Source organism: Pseudorca crassidens, chromosome 3, assembly GCF_039906515.1.
Source record: "Pseudorca crassidens isolate mPseCra1 chromosome 3, mPseCra1.hap1, whole genome shotgun sequence".
Lineage (NCBI taxonomy): Eukaryota > Metazoa > Chordata > Mammalia > Artiodactyla > Delphinidae > Pseudorca > Pseudorca crassidens.
The window spans coordinates 9,747,509-9,770,956 of NC_090298.1; the positions used below are offsets into that span (position 1 = coordinate 9,747,509).

The following is a 23,448-nucleotide window of genomic DNA, read 5'->3' on the forward strand; positions in this document are numbered from 1 at the left end:
CTATTAAAGGGACCCAACAGAATTACATAGGATATTTTCAACTGGAGACATCTGAGATACACCAGATGCCTCAGAAAGAAGCCTTTTCTGAGCTCCCCTTATCTGACTAAAGGCAGAGCTTCTTGAGAAGGGAGATGCCATAAATCCTCTCTCTGAGGAGCTTCCAGCCAAGAAGGAGACTGACCATTAGCACAGTGATGAGAAATTGCATAAATAAACTCTATAGACGCTGCCATACACTCCATTTATTTCCCCCTGGAAGCCCTAGTTCCCCCTCCTTTCCACTATTAAGCTGGTATATAAGCCTTTACTCTTGGCTGTTCAGTGAATTACTCAGATTACTGAGTACCCCGCATGCATGTGACTCTACTGTCAATTTGCACTCCCGCACACCACCCCAGGCCACTAAGACCTAAGTTGGCAGAAAAGAAGTTTTCCTCCCACAGTCTGATCTGAAGCCCGGAGTTGGGTGTGCCGGGGCATGCCAGTGGTGGGTTGTTTTAGAGGTTGGCTGTGCTTGGCGGTACTGTACGTACGTGGTCTTTGGCTCTGGAGAAAGAAAACCCTACCATGAAGAGCAAGGCTGGAGAGACTGAACTGCTACTGGCCTACACTTGAGATTGTTGGGGATGATGAGGTGTGACGGGATCACAGTGGGGCACGCTACAGCCACCTGGCCAGACAGGGCTCATGGTGGGCTATCTGTGTCCGCTGAAGACAGGGGAGGTCCACCTGCACCACAGAGTTGGGTTTGATCTGGCTACCTGGCTGCAGAAAGAAGTCATCTCCCAAGACCATAGCCCCCGTGGTACTGTGGGCTCTCAGATACACCAGCTCCGGAGGACTGAGTCCAGTGCTGGGACCCTGGGCCAGGGCTGTCTCCCACCACTGGGCCTTTACTCGGTACATGCTGGAATCAAACTTAGGTGTTTGAGCAACAGATTCTTTTTCTGAGGATAAGTCCTTCACATCCCAATACTATCAGTGAATCACCTTTTGAGAATCTAAATAAATGCCATCATTGTATCACAGCACACAGCATTACCTTGAATAAGGTAATGTTCACTGAATGAGTTAACTTAGATTGTTACTAAAGAAATACTGACAAATGAGATGTAGAACAAATCCATTTAAATGAATCTGGGAAAAATTTAGTTTTATTCCTGTATTTGTGTGTTAGAGAACCTGACATAGTTCGTATAACTTATTTCAAAATAATGACGTTTCCTCTTCAAGTTGCTTATGTATTTTTTTCAAACTCCCTGATTGTTTCATTTATTTTTATTGTTTTACACTTTCTTTTAATTAAGACTCACATGTTGCATTTCGTCATTTTGTCTCTTAAATTTCTCTTTTTTCTAAGTTTTTTTAAAATTGAAGTCTAGTTGATTCACAACATTGTGTTAGCTTCAGGTGTATAGCAAAGTGATTCAGTTATACATATACATAGTCTTCTTTTTTCATTTCTTTTCCATTATAAGTTATTACAAGATATTGAACATAGTTCCCTGTGATAGACGGTAAATCCTCGTTGTTTATCTATCTTATATATGGTAGTGTGCATCTGCTAATCCCATACTCCCAACTTATGCCCCCCCCACTTTCCCTTTGGTAATCATAAGTTTTTTTCTATAAAAATAAGCAATGCTTCATGAATTCGTGTGTAATCCTTGCACAGGGGCCATGCTAATCTTCTCTGTATCCTTTCCATTTTAGTAGATGCGCTGCTGAAGTGAGCACTGCTTATGTATTTTAAATTCATGGGCTCCTTGAACAATCTTAGTGGCACCTGAGTCTTTTAAGGACGCTAATACCCTTTGTAAATAATAATTTAGAGTTCAGTGAGAAGTGGCCCCGTAATTGTAAAAAGGGCAGTATGCATTCATAAGAGGAAATGGCTGGCCTTGTGAGGGAGCAAACACAGTACAGTGAACATGATCTCCACCCTGACTGGTATCAGAATTGCCTGTGAAGCTTTGGAGACACAGAGATGCTCAGGCCCCACGCCAGAGGCTTGGATTTAGGAGGTCTAGGGTCAAGTCAGCACATGTGTCGTTCCGAATATTTCCAAAGGTGATTCCATGTTGAGCCTTTTTCATTTACTCACTGTGTGTGGAGTCCCTGCTTGTGCTGTATTGCCGTGACACAGGTCTACCTATATACCTGTAACTATCCTTTAACCGGCATTATAGACAACCATATGCCTCCGCCAACACCTGAACTCCAACTCATGCCTCTGAGTCGAGGGCAGCTGTCCCAGGATGCTATCAAGACCAGAAAATGGCCTCATTCATGGAGCAGCTAGGAAGCCAGAGGAAACAGTAAGCTTTTTACAGGAAGAATGTTGATCGTTTAGTGGTGTGGGTTGTGTGGGTCATCAGTACTACAGAGCTGGGTCTCCACTTTGAGCAAACAAATGTACAAATTCTGTTGGGAATTTGAAAGCAGAACCACCACAATTTTCCATTTCACGAGTCACATAAATCTCTAAAAATGGCTTGGGACAAAAATCACATTGCTGACAAAAACTCTGGTGGCATTCAAACATCCAGTTATATATAAGGTTAGGAAAATCATTCACCCACAGTCAATTAAATTCAAACGAATGAAAAAAAGTATTCAATTTATAAGAAAAAGTATCACAAAACTCTCTGTTTCCAATATCTATATTCATATCTGTATCTCTATCTGTCTATCTATCTATAGAATTGTCATTTAGTAGAGCCTTACTTAGAACTGCAAAAGAAGGAGGAAGCAAAATATTTTTTTTCCTGCAAAACAAAACAAGCTCGACTACAAGGTGTCTCTAATGGTCCTCTATCAATTAGATTTTTATCTCCGGGAAGCAGTTCCCTCACTGCAGGCTATTCTCACTTCTAAATGTTTGACAAAGTCACCTGCCAAGACTTGCACACAGGTGAAAAATGGAAGATAACTTCACTACCAGACCATTTGTATGAGTGGGTCAAGGGGAGGTAGCCACCCTGCTGTGTTTATAAAAGTACTAGCAAAGAAGCATTTCCATTCAAATAACTTGGCATTTCACATATACACCCCTAAAACAATTTCTGCCACATGGAAAACTGAACAAGATAGAATGACTAGGTACGCTGTCCTGTTCTCAGGGATTCATCAATTCCCAGAAGCACTATAATAAGGGATGACTACACACACACACAAATTACTTGACAGACGAAAATTGCAGTAGTAAAATGTGACTATGCAGAATAATGAGCCTTAGGAAATCAAAGTAAAACAAATAATACCCAAGAAGAGAGTCTAGACCAGTGAATGGAAATCCACACTGCTCATCAGTCTCAACTGATTGACCCTCTCCCCACCCCACTGCTATATTTTTTCCTGGGTTGGATCAACAGGCATGATGCCTCAACTATAGTGTATGAATAAGCTCTGCTTACTGTACTTAAACAAGACAAACTTAAAAGTGCTCCACAATGTGATCTACAGATAATTCTAAAATTATTTGTGTGCATGTGGTCTTATATTTTTCAGTAGCACTCACGAAAGAAACATTATCTCTTGCCTGCTTTACTGAAAGGGAAAGAAAAAGAATACAGTTATGTAAGAAACCTATCTTTAGTTAATGAGCCAAGAAATGCTTGTCTACCTGTGGCTAGGCATTTTATTTTTAGATTAGGTTTCCTATAGCTGCTTCTGTATTTAGAGAATTAAAATAATTGGACCATGACTTTAAATATCTTTTCTGTTTTCCCACTGATGATACACCTATGACTATATCAGTCCTAAGCATCAAAGCCATTTTTCCCCATTTTCTACTGGACATCTCTCCTGTCATATCTAATACACATTTCAAACTTTCAGCCCCAAACCAAACTCCTGATTCTATTAGCCTGTGTCCTCTCCTTCCTTTTCCTATTTATAGTGTTTTGCATTCCATCCATCAGCAAGTCCTGCTGGCTCCACCTTCAAAATACTTTTCCCAACCCCTCTGCTACAGCTCTGGACCATGATAACATGATCTTCCCAGACTCCTGAAATCAAGCCCTCAATGACCTTTTTGCTTTCCTACGGTCTAGTCTCTGACCAGCAACCAGAGAGGACTTCAAGGACTGTAAATCCCATCACTCTCTCCCAGCCAAAGTCTTCAGATTCCTTCTCTAGGCTTAAAGACTTCTCTCACTCACCATCACCATCTCCAACTGTTCCTGCCTCATTTACCAGTTGCAAAACATTGACCTTCTCACCATTTTAGGCACATGCCAAGCTCCATCCTGCAGCAGGGATTTTGCTTCACTGCTCCTTCTGCCCAGAGAGCTCTTTCTCCAGATGGCTTATCATGTGGTTCTTGCCCATCCCTCAGAATTTGCTTGGGTGTCACCTGGTAGAGGCCTCTCCTGACCACCCATTCAACACTTTCCTCCGCTTGTTATGCCCTAATCCCTTAAACTACAATATTTTGTTCACATCCAAAGCAGAAAGTGAATATTTTTTGCTTCCTTTTGAAACTCTTTCCATCATTGGACCATACATTCCAGGAGGCAGAAACTTTGATGCTCTACTGGGATCAGCACATAATTGGCACTCAATAAATATTGGTCAAATGAATGAATGAGGAGATAATTTCACATTTCTGAAGTCAGCAGACAAGGGCAGAATCACACTAACCCCTTGAAATATCCAGCTGTTTCTTAGTATAATATCTTGGCAACTGTATTAAACCATCACATCAGACATTTATGGTATGAGAACTGAATTGTGGAGCTTCCAGTCTGAAAGCCAGACTTCTTTCTATTTAATTAGTCCCCAGGAAGTTTCAAATACTCTACCCGTTGTCTCAATAATGATATTTTATATGTAGATAAGAAATTATGATTGAGCATAAGATTCATACTGTAGTCTATTAGCTTCACATGTAATCCTTAAATCTTGCCTGGTGTTTCTCACCACACAGTTGGCTGCTTTTCTCCACGTGGTAAAGCTCCCCCCGTGAGGAACTGCAGCTCAAAAATGGCGCATGTGGAAACAGCTTGTGAAAATACAGCTAACCCATCAGAGAAGCACATTCTCCTAACATCAACCCCTGGTCATGTGGGAGCAACGGGAAGGTCACATCCGGAGTCCTTCAGGGTCAGGCTACCCTGGGGCTGTGGTCTCCAAACTGGGCCCTGTGTGCCCGGGGACTTCGTGAAGACTCTCTGAGGGAACACAGGGCCTTGGGGTTTTCAGGGATCCCGTTTTCAGATCCTTGGCTTTCCTATGCACTCTTCCAACAAAACTGATCTGCTTGAAAACCCTCCCATGTGCATGTTCACAGCCTTCCTTACCTGACTGTACAGAATCTAGTCTAGTCCCTCCCTGCTCCTGAGTGGCAAATGTGCTCTAAGTCCAAACCAAGGTTTTTTTCTGCACCACAGAGTTAGTGTCTGGGTTGAGAAGGAAACAACTCTAATGACGGGCAGTTCATCCATTTTTTTTTTTTCCCAAAGAGGTAGTTTCCAATTCTTTACCTTCTCCAGAATGAAGGAGAACTTACTCAGGTTGCCATTGGGTAGGTAACTGAAACTAACTTCTGGTGATGGAACCCAATGAGATTTTGAAATAAAATCCAAAAGAAGTTGAAAGAATCAAGTGATATTGCTATAAAGATCTTTGATTCCCTTCACCTTATCTGAGTGATGTTTCTCAGTATTTAAATCTAAACATACATACACAATGAGAATAGAATGATACTGAATCCTGTTCATTCAAGCAAGAAGTAAAACTCATTTTTGACTATCTGAATTGATTGGGATAAAAGGGCTCATCCATCTAAGGGATACATTTCAAATACAATTTTACTTTTTATATCTAAAAATTTTAATCAAGATATATGACACATATATGTTGCTGTTTCGCTCGTGTCCCACTAAGAACTACAGTAATAACAATACATAAGAGAAACTTAAAGCCTAATACTACAAGAAATATTAAATTTTTTAAAAAATTTGTATATCTTTTGTTTGCAGGAAGAATGTTGAATAAGAGACTTTTAAGCATTTAGTAAAATTCTTGGGGAATGTCAAATGGTCACATGCTCAAGAAGCAACAGAAATTATATATAATTTCTAACATTAATGAAGAACTTCCTTACATATTATTTAAAAGGATGATGGTGGATATTAAACCACTATGATATTCAGATCAGGTATACTTAAAAGAGGGATGTGTCAGATTTATCTTTGAAATGCCACACAGGAAACTACATCTTTGGCAACAGTTTATATTTAAAAATGTGATTCTGTGCAGCTAAAGAAACCATCAAGGAAATGAAAAGGCAGCCTATGGAATGGAAGAGGATATTTGCAAATCATATATCTGATAAGGAGTTAATATCTAAAATATATAAAGAACTCAGAGAAATCAATATAAAAAAACTCAGTCTGATTAAAAGTGATCTGAATAGACATTTTTCCAAAGAAGACACCCAAATAGTTGGACTCACTGATTTGTCTGTCTAGTTAGTTCTAGGCAGTTGCCGTTTGTTTATTCTGCATCCAGCTTATGCCAGGCCCTCAGCTTCCTTCCAGCGGCCCCGAACAGGAGAGGGTGTTTGCAGATGAAGCATGGGGGCTAGGCTGTAGTTGTTACTGTCACTGGTATTGTCTCTTGTCTGTAGTTCTGGTTTTCCTCCACTTCCCCAGCACTGCTCTCCAAGGATCACTCTCATTCCAAACCCCCAAATCCTCTGCTCCATTCTTGCCCAGAGCCCACCAGCCCAGCTGGCTGGGGGTGACCCAGGGAGCCAGCTGGGAAGATAAAAAGCAGGGTGGCTATATGTGCTGCTTTAAGCTAATGTGGGAAGAAGACAAAGCCTGACTTAGTCAGTCTGTCCCTTCACATTTGCACCTAATTACCGTGGATGCAGTCATGTTTACACATAGGAGATCACTTACCCATTTAAGATGGGCTTTGTGGCAAACTGTACTTAACTACTGTACTTAACTACTTACACATAGGAGATCACTTACCCATTTAAGATGGGCTTTGTGGCAAACTGTACTTAACTACTGAATGCTCGGCATTCATCGTCTGTTGCTCACAGATCATTACTATCCAATTGAGTAGCACAGTCACCTGCTTACCATTTAAAACATTGATCCAGGGAGGTGTTCTACTTTGTAATTCAGATGTTTTTAGCTAGTTTTAGTCTTTTGCCTAGTGGAAAATAGGTAACTGAACAATCCTCTATTTTCCCCTATAATGATGCTTCAGAAACAATACACTTTACCTTCATTCAACAAATAGCCTTGTCAATATTCATCACCTACCCTACATCTTTTTGTCCACTAGCTCTTCTCCCCCAGCCTGGGCCAGTAGTGAAAACTGGTGAGAATGGAATACAATTCCAGTATTGCTCCTGGGGGTAAATGAGGTGTCACAGAAGAAGGTGACACTTAACACTAGGGTATACAGGATCAGGTCAACTGAGGGATGTTCAATGAAGCCAATGGAATTATTCCTTGGGTCTCCCCATTGGCTGATTTTCCTTAGTTCGGCAGATTAGCATCCAGCCAAGAAAGCAAGGTCAAAGGTTTGATCCTCAAGGGAAGCCATTAGCTTCTTCCATAGCTGATGCAGCCTCCCCCATACCAAACCCCAGAGATACCAGATTCAAAAGCAACTTAAAGCACGCACTGCCTAGCATCACCTATGCACATCAAAGAAAACACATTTTAATAAATCATCCAGGCAGAGGTATAAGGTCACAACAAAGAAGAGTATATTTGGGAAGTGATAAGTAGCTTTAACTCAAGAAAAGCAGCTCTCAGAAAGGTAATGCTAATACCCTCGTGTTTTGGAAGGATGCTTGCGAGGCAGGGTTATAACTCAAAGTATTAATTTGTATATTTTCTGGTTATTTTTCTCCTTCTTTACTTGCTCATTGGTACCCCGCGGGCATTTTTAGCTTGGGCACTGGCAGGCTTCCCAAGTGGTGGGGAACTCAGACACCCTGAGTCGGGAAGGACGGCACCAAGGGGACACCCTGCTTCCATCAGAAAAACTGAGACAGTCCCTGTAGCCTTCTCGGCCCTGAACTCTATTGTCAGCCTTACCCTTGAATTTGATGTTTCCAAAAAGCTCTTTACAATCATCCTCTTGATTCAATTAGTCTTTAACCATAAGGGGCTTAATTAAGTGGAAAGGTAAAGTTAGAATCCTTTGCCAAACTGAAGAGACTCATGACATCTTCACCTAAGTGTGTGTTATGAAAGATTATTCTACAACAGGGAGCTGATGCCCACTTGATATTCCTACTATGTGTAAATACATTTGCAAGAATTCATGCTTTGTTTTGACTCTAGCTATCAGTACCTTTAGTGGCAATGTTAACCGAAATCAGCTATTTCAAAGCCATCATCCATTACATACAATAATGTAAAGAGGAAGTCTGAATCAGAATAATTTCTGGAGAAAATTTCTGTGTCTGTTGCAATCAAAGAAATGGCATGTCTCAGAGAAAAATGCTCAGAGGATAATGACTTCAGGTTTAGACTGCAGTCATTATAAAACATTTCAAAATTGGGAGAAGACAGTTTTCCAGGAGATTAGCAGGCTGTTTTTATTTACGATGGGTCTTACAGAGATTTAAAGCAGTAGTTCTCAACCTTGGCTAGATATTACAACCTCCAGGGAGCTGAAAAATAAGTGCTAATAACTCACTGTCTCTGGGGATGGGCTCCGGTGATGCCAATACACAACTGAGATCAAGAATCATGGTCTGAAAAAGTGTTATTCAACTGCTTTTGTTTACATAATAAAAATAAGGCTTGGAGCTCTATTTTTAGGGATGTAGTGGTGGTGGTGTGTTCAAGGTGAGGAAGGAGGGTGAGGGTAGGTATGTAGGTCTCATTTGTCAACGATGATATGCTATAGGTTATCACTGCAAACCAATTTTGAATAATTAGGAAAATCAACATATAATATTGGTAATTTGGTTGATAAAACTGCAATATTATGACTTCAACCTACTGTGCATTCAAATAAAACCTAAAAATTATCTGCCAGATGCTGGAACAGCCTTGTTCTGGGGGTTCCAGCAGCAAACAAGGAAGCTACTCCCCCTGCTCCCCTGGAGTTCATATTCTAGCAGAACGATGCAACACCTCCCTGTGGCTGTCATCACATTCATATGATGCTAGGCATTGCCAGGACTTTCAAAAGAAGCATAAAAAGAGAAAACACAGAAAGATGCTTTTCTTGTTCCTAAAGAGCTACTGGCTTGGCCGAGGAGACGATACTGCTGCATCCATTAGCATTATGCACTCATATGGGTCTTGTGCACAATACTCCTTATGTGCTAAATTTGGGAAAATACATTGATAAACATGAAAGAGTTCAAATAGAGCACAAAATTAAAGAAAGAGTTCTCAGGGACGCTCTGTAAAAGGGGTGGAACTAGAATTTGTCTTGGAGGATGGGTAAGGAGTAGATAGAAAGGAGATGGTGAAAGAGCAACTGTGGGGAGTGGGGGATAGAATAGCTCAAGTGGAAAGAGAAGGGTAAGAGCAGGGACAGTGGGGAGAGAGCCCAACTAGAAGGACAGCTGTGAACTTAGGAACAGTAAGTATTGAGGTTGGGACTTCCCTGGTGGCACAGTGGTTAAGAATCCACCCACCAATGCAGGGGACATGGGTTTGAGCCCTGGTCGGGGAAGATCCCACATGCCGCGGAGCGACTAAGCCCGTGTTCCACAACTACTGAGCCTGCGCTCTAGAGCCCGTGAGTCACAACTACTGAGCCCATGTGCCACAACTACTGAAGCCCGCGCACTTAGAGCCCATGCTCTGCAACAAGAGAAGCCACCGCAGGGAGAAGCCTGCACACCGCAACGAAGAGTAGCCCCCGCTCGCCGCAACTAGAGAAAGCCCACGTGCAGCAATGAAGACCCAACGCAGCCAAAAATAAATAAACAAATCTATAAAAAATAAAAATAAAAAGTAAGTATTGAGGTTGGATAGAGAGAGTGAGAGTAAAATTATTTAAAGTCTGAAAAATGTAGGTAGTGCAGGGATCTAAACATCTCCTCTGACTCAGAAAGTAATGACTGGGCTGTGATGCACAGAGACATCTCCAGAATCTGTATGTGCTCAGCTTCTAAGCCCAACTGTAGGTTAAATACTGACCATGCTCTTGAAACATTTGAATCAGTGGTAAAAACTGAATTTAACTAAAGCCCAGATACAGCTAAAATACATGTTTGATTAACTCAGCCCTCCACCGTAGCAGACTGATAGAAGAAATGGGGTATTTTGTTGGAGGTATGTATTATCGACTTCAGTCAATTCTAATATTTTAACACACAATGTCTAGCGTAAACAAGAAATCATAAGACATGTAACAAAGCAGGAAAATGAAGAGAAAGGATAGTCAATACAGGCAAATCCACAAATAACCCAGATACTAGAATAAGCAGACAAGGACTTGATCCGTGATATAAATGTTAAATATCAAGTGGAGAAATGGACAACATGCATGATTAAAAAAAGAACAAATTCAGTAGAGAAATGGAAACTATAAGAAAGAACCAAATGGGAATTCTAGAACTGGAAAATACAATGTCAGAAATAATGAATTTATGTGATGGGCTTTACAGAAGATTGACCCAGGACAGAGCCCTGAAGCAGAGTGGAGGAGAAAAAGCCAAAGGAAAAGAAAGAGGAAGGAAGAAAACTAGGAAAGTTTTCTCTTAGGAACGAAGGTGTATGAATATTTCAAATGCTTCTCAGAGGTTGGAGCAAGATCAGAAGAGAGACATGCCCATACTAGGAAGCATGGAGACTCTTGCAGGGGCCTTAATACAAACTGTTTTACTGAAAAATAAAATCAGGTGGCAGAGTTCACTTTGTATCATGCATATCATGGAAACACCGAAGATTCCTTTATTGGAGGATTTTACGAAGGTCAGGGTGGCAGCAGTGATTTGGGGGTGGGAGCTCAGAAAGGGTGAGAGGGACAAAGTGACCCAAGTAGGATGCCATGGGCATGCCCTGGACTTGCCATACTGCAGGCTGAAATTGGAAGGTGAAATACACATGAAGAGTAAGGAATTCAAGCAACTCCCCAAAGAAGTGTCAACAAGATATCCTGATGGATTTACTGTCTAAGGATAAAGAAAAGAAGGAAAAAACCCAAAGTGTCTATCCATTTCTGTCACTGGAAAAATAGGGGCAAATAAAAACCTAGGGTTTGGGGAGGGAGGGAGACGCAAGAGGGAAGACATATGGGAACATATGTTTATGTATGACTGATTCACTTTGTTATAAAGCAGAAACTAACACACCATTGTAAAGCAATTATACCCCAATAAAGATGTTAAAAAACAAACAAACAAACAAAAAACTAGGGTTTGGGTTAGTATCTGAGGAGTAAAGGGGAGGATGACCTGAAAGTTCAACCTTTTGAGTTTCAGGTAGAGTGACAGAGCACAGGTGTCTCGTATTGGGCTGTGGAGGTGGGAGGCCTGTCTTGGGTAGAACTTCTAAATTGTTTCCTCAGCATGGCACACATAGAAAATGCTAATACCTGTACTGTGTCCTGGGGTCAGAGCTGTGCCCTGCTGGGGGTTACAGATCCAGGCGCTTGCTCCCCAGACCTTCCTGAGGGCTGAGGGCATCAAAGTTGCAGCACATCTGTGACCCATTCGTGGTACACAGTGTGGGGAACTCTGGTCTAAGGAAGCAAGTTGAGGCCTTGTTTCCTGCAGTAGCCCCAGTGGTCCCTCCATAACTATTTGCTGGTGAGTGAGGCCTGTGGCTCTTCTCTCACACACACCCTCTATTCTCACTTTTTAAGAGTAACAAGGCTGCTAAATAGACATTTCTCCAAAGAAGACATACAGATGCCCAACAGGCACATGAAAAGATGCTCAACATCACTAATTATTAGAGAAATGCAAATCAAAACTACGAGGTATCCCCTCACACCAGTCAGGATGGCTATTATCAAAAACTCTACAAATAATAAATGCTGGAGAGGGAGCAGAGAAAAGGGAACCCTCCTACACTGTTGGTGGGAATGTAAACTGGTGCAGCCACTATGGAAAACGGTATGGAGGGTCCTCCAAAAACTGAAAATAGAGCTACCATGACCCTGCAATCCCACTCCTAGTGGGCATATACCTCCCAAAAGATGAAAACTCTAATTTGAAAAGACACATGCACCCCAATGTCATAATGGCACTATTTACAATAGCCAGGACATGGAAGCAACCTAAGTGTCCATAGACAGATAAATGGATAAATAAGATGTGGTTCATATATACAATGGAATATTACTCAGCCATAAAAAAGAATAACACCATTTGCAGCAACATGGATGGAACTAGAGATGATCATACTAAGTGAAGTCAATCAGAGAAAGACAAATATTATATGATATCACCATATGTGGAGTCTAAAAAATAATAGAAATAAATTTATTTCCAAAACAGAAACAGACTCACAGACATAGAAAAAAAGTTACGGTTACCAAAGGGGAACGTGGGGGAGGGATAAATCAGTAGTATGGGATTAATTCATACACACTACTATATATAAAATAGATAAACAACAAGGTCCCACTGTATAGCACAGGGAACTATATTCAATATCTTATAATAACCTATAATGGAAAAGCATCTGAAAAATATATATATAACTGAATCACTTTGCTGTACACCTGAAACTAATGCAATATTGTAAATTAACTGTACTTCAATTAAAAAAATAGATAAGTACCCCTCTCCCCCCCCAAAAAAAAGAAAAGAAAAAGAGTAACAAGGTCACTTATATGGGATCTGACTCTCACACAAACACTAGTCGGTATTAGTCCGTGGAGTTAATATTCAGTTAAAAAGTTTAACATCACTTTCCATTTCATACCTATGACATTCCTCTCTGATGAGTAAATTAAAGTGTTCAAGCCTGCAAGTGAGGACCATGGGAATTTCTTATCCTTTGATCTACCTTGCACATTGAATACCCTCTAATGTTGATGCTGGAATATTAGTAACTCCTAATGAAAAGCAACACGTTGTATATTACCATATACCTGCACCATTCTGGTTTGTACTCTCTCTCGTTCAACTGCCTACATTAAATAGTAAGGATGATAAAATCTGGGATTCAAAGGATATTACGTGCTTTAGGAAACAAGCCGCTTGTCTTTTATCATTCCACTCCAAAGCCAGTATTTTACCTGACATTGTTCAAAGATGTTATCATACACAAAACTGAATAGGGAATTCCATTTTAAATTTGAAAAAACAGGTTTGCTCAGAGACAGTACATTTTCATGAGCTTTCTTGGTTATAAGAGAAGAAATCTCTAAATTTCAACTAAGTGTCTTGAAAGAACTTTTGGGACATTTTGAGGAGGAGCTGTGGGAACTGCCTGATTCTTTGCCTCTCTTCTCCTCTTTGACCTCAGTCTGGCAGGATGAACAGATGGGCTTTCTCTTCTCAAAGCATCTCAGCGAGCTTACTTCTTCTCAAGGAGCAAAATCTACTTTTGTGCCATCTCACAGACCAGCATCCTAGCTCCTGGCCTCAGCTGCCCAGATGCTAGGGGAGCTGCCCTGCCAATCTTCCATCACCTCCTGGGTCCCCGGCCTCTTCTGGGGCTTGCTGTGTCCTTCGTCCTGGGATGGCTGCCTCACCTCTCTACAGTGTCTGCCTTCTCTTCATCTTACTGCCTTATGTGTCCTCCAGGTCAGATCCACTGGACCACTCAATTGACGGCACCAGCCTATACACGTTTTTTTTCTTTTTTTAGCGGAACCCCCAATTACATCTACCCTTGCCTGCTCTGCAATTCCTCAAGATCCAGCATAATAAATACAATCAAGCATAAGGCAGAATGGCTAAAAATGTATTCATTTTAAAACTTTTAAACTACTTTCTAATCCATTATTTTTAGTATTAGAAAGTAAAAAATAACAATTAATTTCCACATGATTAAATGTTTTTCCCCCCTTTTGGCAAGGGGAAGAAATAGCAGTTAACATGGAGAAGGAATATAACTTAAAAACATTATTCTGGGGCTTCGCTGGTGGCGCAGTGGTTGAGGGTCCGCCTGCCGATGCAGGGGACACAGATTCGTGCCCTGGTTCGGGAAGATCCCACGTGCCGTGGAGCGGCTGGGCCCGTGAGCCATGGCGGCTGAGCCTGCGCGTCCGGAGCCTGTGCTCCGCAACGGGAGAGGCCACAACAGGGAGAGGCCCCCGCACCGCAAAAACAAACAAACAAACAAAAAAACCATTATTCTGCTAAAATCCTCTTTTTTACTTTCGATTCTCAAGAGGGGGGGTATTTTGGAGAGCCATTTCATTTCTTATGCATTCTCTTCTCTAAAGCTTTTCTTCTGAAACTGTTTGACCAGGCATTAAAATAAATACCGAAATGGTCCAAATAAAGTTAGGTGTTTTTCTCCCTCTTTTCTTACAGTGGAGGTTCTGAAATCTGCATCAACTGGAAATTTCAGTTGACTCAGTTTTGCCTTTTCCCCACATCGAGTATTTCCAAGGGGCCAATCATTAAGTCTTGTTTAATAAAATCATTATTGGCTCTTCAATTTATTTACAACTTCCCCTTCCAAGGAATTCTTATCTGCCAGACCCAGCCGCCAAAATTCCCCAACAGGTGTCTGAAGTTCATTAACAAAGAACCCATGTCTTTGCTGGAAAGGAGGGCAGCATTCATGAGATTAGGTTCTCGGGTTTGGGAGATGAGAGCTCTGACACAGGCACCTAATCTGAAGATACCAAGTTCTGGCCAAAGCACACAGCTCTCTGGCTGCCTAGAATTTGGCTCCTGAAATCAAGTTATTAAAGCGAGTCAGCAAAGAATGTTCTGAAAAATCACCTTGTCTGGGAAACCGGGCTTCTTTTTGAAATACTAATTGAAATTACATGTGTTTTAATTAAAACAACATCTGCCAGGGTCTGAAGAAACATGTTTTGAAATGCAGAGAGGGTATGTCTCTAAAAATGTCCTCAAACCTACTTAATAAAGTAAAGCTCAGACATTCCCAGGAATAAAAAGATTACTTTGCCTCCCAGGTTGCACTGAGGTTTCCAGAACCTCAAGTCTTTCCCTGGGCACAGGTGGGATTCCCTAGGGTCAGGAACACAGATAAAGAAAGTGCCCATGTGTGATGAGTGGCCTGTGAAAAGTCTGCCCTCCAGAATGGGGTGCCCACATCCCAGCGAGTTCTGCTACACGGAAGCCACTGGCATGAGATGAGAAGGTAATAAAACACACACACGTGTGTATTTTAACTGATGGTAGTGCCATACATTTTAAGAGCCCTAGGAGACACTGTGATGCAGTGATATTCTGAATACTCAGAGGATGATTACCAGGATGTCATTTCATTCCTAGGCCAAAGAATGGAGACAAACGTTGAGAAATGACCTCCTGAGTAACGTCTGGAATGCTGCTTCATGGAGACTGAGACACGGGCTTAGGTGTCCGTTTATTCCCCGAGAGAACATGCTCTCATGATTCGAGACCTGGGTAAAATAGACCCCAAAGTCTGGATGAAGATCAGGGCTGCCAGGTGTAGAATTCCATGGATACACATCTCAAAATTTCAGCTGTGAGATGACTAAACAAAAGAGAATGTTTACAAAGCTACACACATTTAGGAGAGTGTGGATACAGTGAAGGTTCCCCCCGTTTTCCCCCTCCAGTTCTGCAAAGGAAAACACATTTCTCACCAAGTAAAGATCTGGCACAGGGGCAGGGGCTGTCAGGGGAGGGGTGGTTAAAATTCCATCAACGTTACCTTCTCCTTTATTCCGTCTTTATTTTCACTTAAATACAGAACGTTTTTATGTAATCCTTTAAATAAAAGCAACCACTGTCTGTAAAGAATCATTACAGTGGTCAGCTAAAATCTTTTATTTGAATATTTAAAATAGATTGTGGCAAGAAAAAAGGCTAGGAAGGGAATGTCCCTTGTGTCAGCCCCACTGCCCCCTCCTCCCCAGAATGAATGAAAGGGACGATCTGAAAACCATGAGACAAGTAGCAATGGGCTTGTTGCTTAAATCATAATTAACTCCCGGGCAAGAAACTGCCCTTCTTTTGTTCATGATTTCGTGAGTGTGGAAAAGTGTGAGACATGCACTGCTAGGTGCCCCTGGAGATTTGGGGCTCCTTCTCTTCTGTCTCTTTTGGGGGACAGCTGTGCTTAGGAGCCAGCAGGCTCCCCTGGGAAACGGCCCTCCCTGATGCCAGAGTGTCTGGATTCTGTCTGGTGCTGTCTGGTGCTTTGAGGCTGGATTGGGTTGAGAGGGTGTTGCCTGAATAGAAGAAGCCCAGAGAGTTGACAACGTGAAAAGAAGGTCAGCCCAATGCGAAGAATGGGTCATATCATATGAATGTATGGAGGCAGCATTCTACAATTCCAAACGTGGTGACCTGGCCTCCAGATGATAACAGAGTGCAGGGAAAGGGTCACACAGGGTAGAGAGGACATGGCTAAAGGACTGAGATGAGCTGGGGAAGGAAGGGCCAGGTTCACAAAGCAGTGGAAGGTCCTTCTCTTGAGTCCGGGGAGGGGAGTGAGGCAGTCGGGAGGATGCTTCCAGCGCCCCAGCCCTGGCTTGCCTGCCGGAAAATGTGGCATGTAGCCACCACCCAGGGAAGTGAAGGGAGGGTGCCCTGTGAGCTCTGCCAATGCCACCCGCAGGGGTGCAGTGGCTCTGCCAATCTCTGATAGCTATCTGGGCATACGCAGAGAGTGTTACTAATTCCTGCCCAATCCCAAACCTCTTCCAAAGTGGCAGCAGAATGAGTTTGACTAGAGTCCAGGATTTCAGGCAGCAACCGAGCTGTCTTTCTTTTCTCTCTTCACTGGATGCTGTGGAAAGAGGCTGAAATAGACCTCCCCTCTACCCCTCCTTCTCTCTTTGTGGGATTCCCCAAACCTCCTCTAGATCTGTTCGCCAGAATAAAAAACCCGTGTTATTCTCCCATCAGAGAATTGGTTCAGCCAATATGTACTGAGCATAGCAAAGGGCTAGGCATGGTAGGACATACAAATAAATATGGAACCTGATTCCTGCTTCTTATTTCATTGGGGGGAAATGCAATGCATACACACAAAAAGAGACAACACAAAAATAAAATTAAATAATGGAAATCCAAGGTAAATTAAAAGATTTTTTATCAAGTAGGTATTACCCACCTCCTTTCTGTGTTCAGGGAGCAGTGTTCATCAGGAAGGCCACCTAGAGCTGGGCTCTGAGTGATGGCTGGGGGGTGAGTAAATGCACAGAGATGAAAGACCATGCCAGGGAGGGATACAGCTTGGGTACAGGTTTGTGAGTGGGGATGATGGTACAAAAACCGGTCTGGCTGAATAATTCATCAAAAAGAGTGGTTAGGGATAAGAGGCCGTTTGGTAACACCACCCAGTACTTCTCCTGTCCAGTGTTCCTAGGTGTTTGAAGTTTTTTATTTTGTTAGTTTTGTTTGTTTGCTTGTTGGCAGAGAGGATAGGGAATCCGGAAAAGAAATACCTGCCATCTTCATCAGGAACTGTCAATGTGCTGAAATGGATGGTATTTTGGTAAACTTATTAGAACAAGACAGTGTTGTTTGTTCTTTTCTCTGAAGCTAATCATTACCATTAAAAAAAAAAACCTCTTGGGCTTCCCTCGTGGCTCAGTGGTTGAGAGTCCGCCTGCCGATGCAGGGGACACGGGTTCGTGCCCCGGCCTGGGAAGATCCTACATGCTGCGGAGTGGCTGGGCCCGTGAGCCATGGCCACTGAGCCTGTGTGTCTGGAGCCTGTGCTCCACAACGGGAGAGGCCACAACAGTGAGAGGCCGGTGTACCGCAAAAAAAAAAACCTCTTTCTGAATGATGAAATAACACTTTATACTGAAGGATAATTAACATTTTTGGAAGGCTGCAAAGAAATGGATGGATGTGCATTCACCTGGACCACTGCATGACGTCATTTGGAAGCACACAAATATCTACCTGTAGCCTACTTATCACCTGATGGCAGAGACATACACAGAACCATGGAAACAGCCCAAATGGAAAGACAAGGAGAGGCAGAGTACGTGATACTACTTTAGTGCTACTATCTTAAAAAAAATTTTTTTTTGGAACAAATCAAAGAGGAAATCAAAAAATATCTTGAGATAAATGAAAACAAAAGCACAACGATCCAAAACCTATGGGATGCAGCAAAAGCAGTTCTAAGAGGGAAGTTCATAGCAATACAACCTTACCTCAGGAAACAAGAAAAATCACAAATAAACAACCTAACCTTACACCTAAAGCAACTAGAGAAAGAAGAACAAACAAAACCCAAAACTAGTGAAGGAAAGAAATCATAAAGATCAGAGCAGAAATAAATGGCATAGAGATCAAGAAAACAATAGAAAAGATCAATGAAACTAAAACCTGGATCTTTGAAAAAATAAACAAAATTGATAAACCTTTAGCGAGACTCATCAAGAAAAAAAGGGAGAGGACTCAAATCAATAAAATTAGAAATGAAAAAGGAGAAGTTACAATGGACACCACAGAAATACAAAGGATCACAAGAGACTACTACAAGCAACTATACATCAATAAAATGGACAATCTCGAAGAAATGGAAAAATTCTTAGAAAGGCACAATCTCCCAAGAATGAACCAGGAAGAAATAGAAAATATGAACAGACCATCACAAAGACTGAAATTGAAACTGTGATTAAAAAACTCCCAACAAACAAAAGTCCAGGACCAGACGGTTTCACAGGTGAATTCTATCAAACATTTAGAGAAGAGCTAACACCTATCCTTCTGAAACTATTCCAAAAAATTGCAGAGGAAGGAATACTCCCAAACTCATTCTATGAGGCCACCATCACCCTGATACCAAAACCAGACAAAGATACCACAAAGAAAGAAAATTACAGGCCAATATCACTGATGAACATAGATGCAAAAATCTTCAACAAAATACTAGCAACCCAAATCCAACAATACATTAAAAGGGTCATATGCCATGATCAAGTTAGATCATGTGTGCTACTACTCGAACCTCATTAGAGCTGATGGGGTGGACTGATTGTTGTTCAATAGCTTATTTGGACTTTTTCTTATCATGGAGTCCAAGGAAGATGAACCTTTCCTTAACCAGAGTTGTGGTAGCTGCCCCCTCCAATTAAAAGAATGATCTAAAGAAGAGATGTAATTTAAACTGGACCCCAGTGATTGAAAACAACTGGATTCCTTCTGAAATTCTGAGTGTCTGCATACATCTAGTAAACTTTAGTAGGAAAATGAACTGGCTTTTGGATGATTTTCTTTATTAATATAAAATCCTTTTCTTTAGTTAATGTTTTATTTCATTTGCTTACTTAATGTTTTGCTGATGTGGAGTTCATTATAAGATAAAGGCCAGACAGGAAAAAATTCAGTTATTCATTCAGCAAATACTGATGAATCCCTGGTATGGGTCAGGCATTGTTCTAGGTACACGAGCTATATCAGTAAACACACAAGGTGGAACTTCCTGCTCTTAATGGGTTTACATTCTAGTGTGGAGAGATGGATAAGAAATAAGATAAATAAATAATATGTTATATATTAGAGGGTGATTAGTACTGTGAAGATCAGTAAAGCAGAAAAGGGGATAGAATTTTAAGAATGGGCACCAGAAAAGGTTGTATTGGGAAAGTAACACTTGAGTAAAGACCTGAGGGGGTGAGGATTGACCACATGGACATCTGCAGGAAGAGGAGTGCAGGCAGAGGAAATTGCATGTTCAAGGGCCCTGAGGCAGGCTTTTGGCTCAGGTCATAAAGGAACTGCAGTGAAGCAGTGTCCACAGAAAGGTTAATGCCAGTGAGGAAGAAGTTGAGGCTGGAGAGGGAACAGAGAACTGGATTGTATAGAGCTGTGTCTGCCTTGCAAAGACTTAACTTTACACTGAAAGAAATGAGGAGCTGATGGAAGGTTTTAAGTGGAGAAAAGACATGCTGTGAGGTTTTGATAGGACCACTCTGGCTGCTCCTTTGAGAGTAGATGGTAGGGGGTGAGGGTAGAAGCAGAGAGTTCTCAACCACTGCGCCACCAGGAAAGTGGCCATGGTAATAACGCAGGTGAGAGAGGATGGGATCTGGGGGGACAAGGCAATGAAGGTGAGAAGGGTCAGGTTATGGGAAAATTCAGAAGGAAGACCAGATTTGTTGATGGAATGGATATGAGAGTAAAGAATCAAAGGGGACAGCAAGGTGCTTATCCTGGACCACTGCAGGGACAGGTTGCCATGTGGAAGCCTGCAGGATTGGTTTTGGAGGAAAAGACAAGGAACTCAGGTCTGGAGGTGTTTTACTTGAGATGCCTGTCAGATATCCGGTGCAGGTGGTGGACAAACTATTGGATACAGAGATGTGAGATTCATACCAGAAATACCTATCTGGGAGTTTTCAGAATATAAATGATCTTTAACACCAGGAAACCATTGAGGTCACCAAAGCTTTGATTGAGAGTTGATAGAAAAGTCCAACTTTAATTTTGTCTTTGTTCTTGGTTCAAAGTTGTTGCAGCTTTTTTTTCAATATATAAAGTTCTGTAGAGCATTTTCTTATAAAGAACCACTACTTTGATACAATATTTAAAGCAAAAGAGTTAGCAAAGGTCACATTTCCTTTCTCCTAGATAGAATAGAAGAGTGTTTTTTGGTTCAATTCTGCTTTTCTTACTCAAGAAAAAAGTTACTGACTCCATAAAGCTGAGATATTTTCACTCCTATTTTTAAACATTTGGTTCCCTTTCCTGTCTGGTGACATTTGATAGTAAAGGCTTAATTTAACATGGGAAATATGGACTTCCAAATGTTCCTGCCTCAGAGACAGTTCTAGATAACTGGCTTCTCGGAAAGAAGAGACGCCTTGAGGCTAGAAAACCAATCAATAGTTCCCTATTTTGTTATATTTTAATCCACCAAAAGAAATAAAACACCCAAATGCACAACACCTAGTAGTTCGTACCCAAGCAGTAGACTGATTAGCTATTGATTTTCCCTGCATTTTATAGAGGAGCCCCAGGATTTGATTACAAGCCCCAGCGCTGTCCTGTCTAAAACACCTATGCAAGGAAAAGGAAAGTGGATATGGAGAGGGCTAAGAGTGTAGTTTAAATATGTAACATCCACCACCACCATTTAAATTAAATTCAAACCAAGTATAATTATAAAATTGTGAGCTTATGTCATGCCTTATGATGTACTTCAAGCATAACAAATAATTGCATTTATTAGACGCAGATTTGAAATCTGGTCCCTGTGAATAAATAAATGGTTTGGAGACCTGCAAATCCTTTGGTATTTATAGGAGGATATGATGGGTATTGCGAAACGGCAGGAGAAAAGTGGCTGGTTCCTAGGTCATGAAGGGCTTGGTACGCCACGTTCAGGAATTTGGATAGTGGAGGTAGACTGTTGTATCTATGCATAATTTGTATGAGACTTGGACCCACGCCTGGTACTCCAACTGCCCCAGGAATGGAATCTTCCCCCTTTGCCCACTCTCACCTGCTTTTCCCAAATCCCCCAGAAGCTGCATAACCGGAACCTTTGCCACGATGGGTGGTCCAGCTCCCTGCTGTCTGACCTCTGCTGCTACCTGCTACCTGTGGGCAAGCTTCATGCTGCACTGGTCAACCACCACACCAGAGTCATATCTTCGACCCCAGGAGGACAGTGGTATCTGCGGAGGCTGTGCCTCTCCCCGGGCAGGTCCCTGTGGTTCGACCTTGGCCTGGGTGGGCATCCTCCCAGTTACAGAGGGAGGAACCAGAAGGTCTCTCCAGTCTGGGCTCCCACCACTCACTCTGTACCAGGCACACCAGGCCCTGCAAAGGCCTTAAACCCAACCGCCTGCTTCCAGATCCCCCTCTGGGAGGCTGTCTGCAGAGGCTCCTCCTTCAGTTAGGTGCTCTTCACCCCAGAGAGCCACAGGGCCCTGTTTCACCTCCCTCAGGCTTCTGCTCAAATGTTACCTTCCCAACATCTCCTATTTTGACTTTGACCTCTCATTTAAAATCACAGCCCCTTATGCTAAGTGCAAGAAGCCAGACACAAAAGCTCACGTCTTGTGTGATTCCATTTATAGGAAATATCCAGAATAGGAAAATCCACAGAAAGCAGACTGGTGGCTGCCGGAGCTGGGAGGAAGGGGAATTGGGGGATGACCACCTAATGGGTACAGGGCTTTCCTTAGGGTCATGGAAATATTTTGGACCTTGACATAGGTGCTGGCTGTACGACATCGCCAAAATGCTAAATGGTACGTTTTAAAGTGGTTAATTTTACGTTATGTAAATTTCACTTCACTGGAAAAAAAATCGCAACCTCGCCAATTACATTGTGCCTGACCCAGCTCCATTTTCCCCCATAGAAAGTTTCTACCACGTCGTGGGATTCACGTGTGTATTTTGTTGGCTGTACATCTCCCCTCTTCAGAATGTAAACTCCACCAGGGCAAGGCTTCCTGGCTGCTTTGATATCATCTCCAGGCCTAGAACAGGCCTGGAACAAAGTAGGTCATGGACAAAAATTTGTTGAATAAATAGGTGAATGTATGCCTCTTTAATGCTTCATTAATAAAAGAGCCGCCCTATTTCTTGAACACCAAACTAAAGGGAGATGATTCTTTAAAAATAGGATTAAAGAGCCAGTATAGTCTAATCCAAAGTAAATTTTAACATAGCGAGAGGAAGAAAAGTGGCCTGTATCCCATTAGAATTCCAGTTCACAATGTGGGAAGCAAACAAACAGCCTGACAGAGATTTAGAGGATCAGGACGATGGTATCCGGTGCTGAGTACTGTGGTCATTTTTAATTTGCAAGATTAGAAATGTCACCAAACATCGCATTTTCCTCTAAATTCTAAAAGATAAATTAGTGCACTGATTTCCACTAGAAGGAGAGCCGGAAAAGCAAGGCCTCTAACACATGCTCTGTTTCTGTACACGCATATACGTCCTGCACATGGATTTAACCACGGGAAGTACACTGTACTTCAATTTAAAAAAAATGCAGACACTGTAAATCGGAGGGAACATACCAATGAGCTCCTTATTCCTGACGTCCAAGGCCATGTTCCGGAGTGCCGTGGCCACTGCACACACCACTCGGTCATTGTCTATCCGCAGCAGCTCCACAAGGATGGGCAGGCCTTTCTCTTTCCGGACAGCAGCTCGGATATATACCGACCACTGCAAATGAGGGGAAGCAAAGACATTAGGAGCTGGGGTGGAACCCCTACAAGCAAACAGCACGTGTGGGTTTTCACACTGCCGTCTACAGGTGCCAAAAAGGTTGGATGATCAAGATCTCATTGTGGAATGGGTTGAGTGTGTTAGACATGTATTTAAACATTTTAACTTTATTTTTGCCTCCAACATAGGATAAAGGTTTCAGCTTTAATCAGTTA

At 42.0% G+C, this 23,448-nt stretch overlaps 1 protein-coding gene and 1 non-coding gene across 7 annotated transcripts in view; both read right to left on the reverse strand.

The window, feature by feature from the left end:
* CTNND2 (catenin delta 2) overlaps positions 1-23,448 on the reverse strand; it is a 936,316-nt gene that overhangs the window by 82,621 nt on the left and 830,247 nt on the right. For all 6 annotated transcript variants that reach the window (XM_067730382.1, XM_067730378.1, XM_067730381.1 and 3 more), the window contains one exon: positions 23,080-23,230. In XM_067730382.1, coding sequence (XP_067586483.1) covers positions 23,080-23,230 — 151 coding nt within the window. The remainder of the gene's footprint in view (positions 1-23,079; positions 23,231-23,448) is intronic.
* Positions 1,634-1,740, reverse strand: LOC137222814 (U6 spliceosomal RNA). The gene has a single exon (XR_010942605.1). It is a non-coding gene; the product is annotated as a U6 spliceosomal RNA (small nuclear RNA).